The following is a 7,826-nucleotide window of genomic DNA, read 5'->3' as shown; positions in this document are numbered from 1 at the left end:
TATGTGTTAACAGTATCAGCATGTTTACTAATGTATAAATATATTACTATGAATTTTTTTTGAATATTTTATGAAAACTTTGATAAATATATATAAATCTATAGCTTTAATAAATATTTTTGTTCCAAAATTCTTTCATTAGATTTTGTTTAAATTAGTAATATTAAGTACATAAAACGACAAGTATACATGAAACATATCTAATCACAGTGGTTTTCTTTTTATATAGCATCAAATTTTAAACAGTGAGTAGTATGATAAATACAATATAAAACCTTATAATCTTATTAAAAAAATATTTGCGCATATAATGCGAATTCTTTGGCATATAAAAATGTCTCAAACTTTTTATAATAAACTGTAGAATGATGATGTTAGCGATCATTACGTTAAATAATAATAAATAATATAAATATATGTATATATATATATTATTAACAATAAAAATGCGTACCAAATTCGCAATCATTTGTTGCTCTCTGTAGAGATACGTGCTTGCTTTCGCAACGTTGACCCGTAAATCCATCTTGACATCTATATAATATAAAATAAATTAATGTACTTCCATCTACTAACATTAAACATGTTTCAAGATTTAAAACACATAGTGTATTCAAGCACTATATATAATTTATTTCTATGCCTATGACTAATTCATTCTTCTACTCTTTCGAGTCTTATTTGTTTGTATAAATTAAATATAAATATTTATAAATACTTCACAGAGATAAATAATTGATAAAAACTCACTTGCAAGCTGGTTCAGCTAATCTTACAAAGAACATACATGTACCACCATTTAAGCAAAATTGTTGATGTGGACATTCTGAGTATGATGGTTCCAAATGAGAAGGTATTAACGTAGGTGGCCTGCCTGCAAAATAAAATAGAATTTGGTAGATTCAGTAGATAAGATGTATTTATAAAAATTACATACTTTTAACTGTCAATTTTATATTCTGAACAAAAGTACTTTTTCCATTCTTTATCTTGCACTGATAGATGCCTTCATCACTTTGTGTCAAATTCTGAAATTCTAGTATGGATTTATATCTGGAAATAATAAAGTGATATTTTAAAAACTTTCGTAATATCAATGATATATATATATATATATATATCACAACATAAAAACAATTCCAAAAACAAAAACCAATATAAAACAATGCTCACAGAACACATTAATGACCTCAAACATAACATCGATTTTTTCAATCCCACGACCCTACATTTCGAAAGTAACTTATTTAAAAAAAATTTAGTCTTTTTTACACATTCACAAAAAAAATTGTAAACACAATTCATTCAGTCTTTAGACATCAATGTCAACGCATATAGTTTTAAATGTTCCAATTATTAATAGCTTGGTTTATTACTGTGTAATAGTGTAATGTATTTTTGTGTAATTAATTTTCTGTAAGTATTTATATATAAGTTCTATAATTTTATATCATTTTCCTTCTATATTAGTTATAAAATTTGTTAGTTGTTCCACTGAATGACGGTCTCGAAGAAGACCGAAACTAATTGGTGTTACTGCCCGAATCAAAATAACTCATCAAAATATATATCAATACCAAATTCACATACTTCAAAATATATATATTATATCTTTTTTTTTCAGGTGGTTATAGATATATTTTTGATACACAAAAATATATACTTGACTGTTATTTAAAATGCGTGTTGGTCGGCATTATTATTTTAATTTAGTGTTTTAAATAAAATATTCTATATTCTTTTTCACTAACATGGTTGTCATTAAAGTATTTTCATTGATATTTTTTATTGATTCTGTTTTGTTGCTAAGTACTGAATTTTTTACAAGTTACTGAATGAGCTAGAGATAAATACTGCATATTTAAATCATTTAGTCTATTAAATCATTAATATCCAAACATACATGCATAACGAGTATCGCTAATAATCCATGCATAGTAATGTTGGGGCAAAAAATAAAAATTGATGATAAATCAACAAAATTGTATCAAAATATAGCATAATCAAATGCGACCCTTCACAGATAAAAAAATCTAAAGAATAACTTATCGATAATACGTGAGTACTTGTAAACCTTATACCCATCTTCATACCTCTGGTGTATAATCCTGTAACCGGATTCCGATTTTGAACGGTTCTCGTTCCTTTTTTTGACTGACTGATTTCTTTTAGCCTGTCCCTTTCGTGCAGCATTCCTTAACCTTCCTGCTGTCCCTGTCTTGAACCAGGTTACCCGTGGAGGGGGTTCCCCTACCGTCCGACAGACGATCTGACGTCGTTCACCGACGTTGGCCGCGGTTTCACGAGACGACACTGGTGGAACAATGCCAGCAGGCTTACCTGGTGAGAAAAATCAAAATTCAGTTTTCTAGGATCGGATTAGCATCAGCTTTTCTACTCGTTTGCACAATAATTGCAATAAAAACAAACTAATATCTTCGGGCAAGTCGAACTCGAACATTGGTATTTTGTACGGATGCTGACAGGTACTTTGGAAACTTGCCAAATTTTCATATCAAGTCCAGAAATATATTAAATGCTCTACATTTTAAGTTTTACATTTAACATTATAATCATTATAAAATATAAGCTTGGCACACCTCAAAATATTGTTTCACGTGAATTTCGTGATGATTCGTACGGGTAAGATTCATTTTCTTCAGAAACGGCAAATGATTTAATTATCAATATACAAATAAACTCAAGTTATTAAATTATAAAAAAAGTTCTTTATTGCAATTTGCATTCGCAAAATATTAAATATATATTTAGATATAACGATGCCTTTATGAATTTTAATATATATACACACATGTATATATATATATATTATATATATATATATTATATATATATATATATATATATATATAGATGATCTATTTAGACCCACACATTCATCGAAGAAAAAGTGTATCCATTGAGTGAATTAATACAATTTCCAACATGTAATTAAGGCCAAGTATATATATATATATATATATATATATATATTGTGTCGAAACGTATAAATAAAAGTATTTACACTTTATACCTTTTTTATTTCGACGAATGGGCTGCTAGTTACTTTGAAATATATATATATATATATATATATATATATATATATATATGTGTGTGTGTGTATGTTTTATATCTGCTTCGTTTTTGTTATTTAATTGAAATTAATATTAAAATAAAAATACCAGATATAAAATGTAAAATAAAAAAATTAAATAATGTTACTGCAGATTATAATCCTTACGTTTCAGAGGTTTCTGAAAATTGTGGCACACCTTACAAAAAATGGATTTATGTGTGTGTGCGGATACAAATTTTCGTCGACGATTTCACGAACACGGATCAACTGATTTCTATAGTTCAAAAAACATTCTATTCTTACTAATAAAGAGACGTGCTGATTAGTTTTTGGCAAAGGCAGGTCTAGGCGTTTCGTAAGTAGGGCGCAAAAAGTGCCAAAAATGGTATTTCAGTTTTTAAGATAACGGAGCGTCCGATTAAAATTTTTCAAAAAACCTTTTACTTGTATGGATGAAATGAACAACTGGTGAATTTTTTGTAAAAAAAGACAGGTCCCAAAAAAAAATCAAAATATAACAAAAAATTCAAAAAAGTAATTTTTTTCAAAAATTTCAAAATTTCTCAAAAAAATTTTTTTTTTCATAGTTTTGCAAAGCTTTTTTTATTAATTTAGTTTTCTGTACAGGAAGTTAAAGCAATTTGTCTTAAGGCATGATGCCATGCACCACTAGTTAATGTTTCTAATATCATTTATAATGTGTATAACACAATTCATACATATATATAGGCATATATAATTGATTGATTGATTTATGATATGTAGATATATATTTGAAGTAATTAGCAGACCATTTTTCGAACTTCAAAAAATTTTTTTTTAATTATACGTTTTTCAATACATACAAATGCTCTAATATTAATAATAAAATATAATATTATATTCGAATATTTGTTGTTAGATTTACTGAAAGTTTCAAAGTCGAAAGCAGATCAAGATAATTTTAAATTTCAAATATATGTATTAGATCTACAAAGGCAATACTTGAAATAAAAAACAATATTTTTGGAGAATTAATTATTGATGCATGAATCTCTAAATATCTTATATTTTTTGTCTTTGCTTTGAAAACTTTCACACACACACTCACATATCAAAGATTTATTTAAGCTCTAAGATTTTTGGAGAATTAATTATTGATGTATGAATCTTCAAAAATCTTATATTTTTTGTCTGTGCTTTGAAAATTTTCACACACACACTCACATATAATAGATTTATTTAAGATCTACTAATCTTTACTCATTTTTTTAAACCTCAATAAAGATACTCAGCTCAATTTTGTAAAAAAATTAAATAGCTGAATATATAAAAAATATCTTTTTTTACAAAATTAATAGTTGAGGATCTTTATTGAGGTCTAAAAAAATGAGTAAAGATTAGTAGATCTTAAATATATCTCTATTTTGAATATTTATTACATAAACTTACCGTACTGCGTTTTAAGGGCCCGCTGTATGGATTTCATTGTTTTCGGAGTGACTAAAAGTGGTTCACTCAAAACATTATAGTCCCTTGAACTTATTTCATGATTCATGAAAAGCACGTAAGTTTTAGATAACTTTAAATCAGCTTCTATTAGATAAAATTTTTCATTCTTTGGGAAATTGCTTTGTCGTTTCGTGGTTAAGGACGGTTGAGGTCTCGATCCCACATGCGAATCACTTTGTTTTAAAAATGATGTGTATAATTGTTTATCCGCAGAATTCAACTCACTGTTCATTAAAATTAAGGTGTCCCTCTCACTAGAATGATCAGGTTTATTAATATCATGTTCATTAATACTAGAATAAATATTAGGTCTATTTTTAGTTATTTTTTTAGTATATCTATTTTCATTAGTTTTAGATCGATTTATATTAGTTTCACTAGAATAAATACGTTTATTATTTTCACTAATTTTTGAACTTCGTTCATTAAATGAAGGTTTTGATTCGGTAATAGGTTCACTAAAATCTATGTAGTCTTGCTTCATTTGAAATGAATTCTTATAAAATCTTTGGTTATTCGCAATCGGTTGTCTAACCTCCGGCTCCGTTTCTAAAACTGTGACCGAGTACATTTTCTTATCAACGAATGCCTGAGGCGCACTATTGAAATTGAAATTTCTTCTTTGGTTCTGAGTATGCTCCGTGTAATTAAAATTACGATGATTCGAAATAAATCTTTGGTTACGATAGAATTCCAGATTTGTCTGAGACCTTGTTGGATTATGAATGGTTTCAAATCTACTAGCAAAGACATTAGCACCTTCTGGAATTTGTCTTCTAGGCCTCGTAATATTCCCCACATGCTCATCAACTCTAATATTTTTCATACTCCTGCTCTCGCCTTGTTCACTATCTTTGTAATATTTTTGGAAGTCTTGACTAAATATGTAGCCACAATTTATTTTCTTACTGTTTTTCATTTTTCGCAAAAATTGTAATTTGATATATTTGTTTGGTTCAAGTTTATTGTAAACATCTTTCAAAACTTTATTTATTCTGAAAACTGCTGAATAGATGCCATTTGTTCGATCGCCTCGACTATTGATTCGATGAGCTGGATAAATCATAGGCCGGTTTCTCACCAATGAATATTCAAAACCATTTTTCGTCCACCAATTACTTGAAAATTCATCATTTTCATTTAGTTTATTATTTTTGGTCGAAATCGATGTAATTGTGACCTCTACAGCTATCGGTGAAAAATAGGTTAACGTTTCAGGGTCTCTTGAGTGACAGTATTGTTTTTTAAGCTTTGGTTTACTCGTAAACGTAGAGTTATTAGAAGACTCTTGAGGCTTTGCTAGATATTTTTGGTCATCTACATTTCGCTTGTGAATATTATGCAATGTTAAATTTGGATATGTAATTTTTGTTCGATTAGTTACTAAAATATTTCCGTCCGACGAAAGCATTGAAATATTATCCTTTTTGGTCAAGGAACTATATATAAAGGCACCATCATTTTTTTCTATAATTTTGGATTCGTTCGTCGTTTGAATTGACGCTGAAATATCCGGTTTTTCTTTATCAATATCTCGGGTTCCAGCATTGTATAAAGGCACAGCATTAATAAAGCTGTTTAATACTCTTCTTCTATGTTTCTTGATTTTAGCATTCAATAAAAACTTATTTCGAGAGTGCACATAATTGTTGTCGTGGAAAATACTTTTCTGACTAGAGGTATCCTCTCCAACATTCTTATAGATTAAGGCATTATTTTTTAAATCGATTTTATTATCGTAAAGCTCATTGCTATTTCTTTGGTATTCAAATAGATCTGCATTGTCGTTTTCGTATTTTTCTAAATCGTTATTATCAGAGTTAAACTCATTTATTCTTTGGTTCATTGAGTATTTTTCAATTATTTTATCTAACAAAATAAATTTATGTACTATGTTCATATCATTCAGGAATTTAATATCATTTACAAGATTAGCAATAAATAAATCTTCGTTCTTGACAATATCTTTGGATTTCGAACTTGCATCTTCGACAGCTTCCGCAAGTTCATATTTTTTATTATTTGTCAAATAATCATCCGATTCGTTATTATTAATTTTGTCAATTAACATTTTATCTTCGGCTAGGTGTTTTCCATTAGTTCGTGTGTTTCTTTCGGTCTGTTTGAAAAGTTCGTCCATGATGTATCCGTCAATAACGAACGCATTAACAAACAAAAAATTGACGAAAAGAAAATTGACGAACATATTGGACTGAATAACCTCATTGTCCAATTTGCTGTGTTGAATTTTAATAATTATAAATAATATAATTATTTATTAATAAATTTTCGATTTATCATTACATTTATCATCTTTTCATTATTTTTTTCCGCGTTCCATTTTCACTAGCAGACGGAGTTGTGGAGGCAGCGGCCAGGATACTACACACCGAGCACTGCACATGAAAATCATATTAAATAAAATCATTAAAATTTATATAAAGTAAATTCACATAACAACTAATTACAATGTTCTTACATAAAGCAAAATGCCTAGCTAAAAGTTGGATATCAGTTTCAACAGTAGAGCAAAAGTATTTTTTACGTGCTCTCTACAAACCTACATACAGAAAAGTTACTAATGTTATATACAGAGTGTTGACAATGGCAATGGGGAAACATCAAATTTATTACAGAGAAATAAACTGTTTTTAGCACATTTTGAGAAGAGGCTAGAAATGTATTAAATGAATAATTTTCATTCACTTGATAATTCGATATATATTGAAGCGAAATCCTTTATGGTTAATTTTATTGTTAATCCATAACGTAATATTCATTAAGTTTCAATAATTTATAAAAATTCTCATATTAATTATGTTATCATAAAAATTGAATTGAATTGAATTACATACAGTAATTTAGTCGTGTGAAGTCAAATTTTTGAAATTTTTTGAATTTTTTTTCATGTGTTTTTAACAAAAAATTAGTGATATGGATATATAGATCAATATTGCAGAAGAAACCTGAGGATGGAATGTATCTACTTCCGAAACGTCGTAATTAAACATCCACAAAAAACAAATTGTTTTTTATTTATTATATTTATTGTTCGTAAAAGAAACATATATCAATTTATTGAAAAAATCCAGGACTTTGTCTATTTTATATATATATATATATATATATATATATATATATATTGTAGAGTTTCGAACAAGAATCCAAAAATAATACAAAATAAAAAACAAGAAAAGTTTTTAAAAAAAACAATTTCTTTATTTAATTATTTGTTTATTGTCGACGTTTCGGAACT

At 27.5% G+C, this 7,826-nt stretch overlaps 1 protein-coding gene across 1 annotated transcript; it reads right to left on the bottom strand.

The window, feature by feature from the left end:
• Positions 1-327: 327 nt before the first annotated feature.
• Positions 328-6,960, bottom strand: LOC113363559. The gene is made up of 5 exons (XM_026606047.1): positions 4,511-6,960; positions 2,094-2,340; positions 938-1,053; positions 751-874; positions 328-534 (listed from the first exon to the last, which is right to left on the bottom strand). Exons 1-5 carry the CDS (start codon positions 6,774-6,776, stop codon positions 435-437), a joined length of 2,853 nt encoding a protein of 950 aa, XP_026461832.1. The 5' UTR covers positions 6,777-6,960; the 3' UTR covers positions 328-434.
• Positions 6,961-7,826: the final 866 nt, after the last annotated feature.

The sequence above is a fragment of the Ctenocephalides felis genome, unplaced genomic scaffold (assembly GCF_003426905.1).
Source record: "Ctenocephalides felis isolate EL2017-DRISC unplaced genomic scaffold, ASM342690v1 CF-g0.4_SCAFFOLD_00845, whole genome shotgun sequence".
Classification (NCBI taxonomy): Eukaryota; Metazoa; Arthropoda; class Insecta; order Siphonaptera; family Pulicidae; genus Ctenocephalides; species Ctenocephalides felis.
This window is presented reverse-complemented; position numbering and strand designations above follow the sequence as displayed.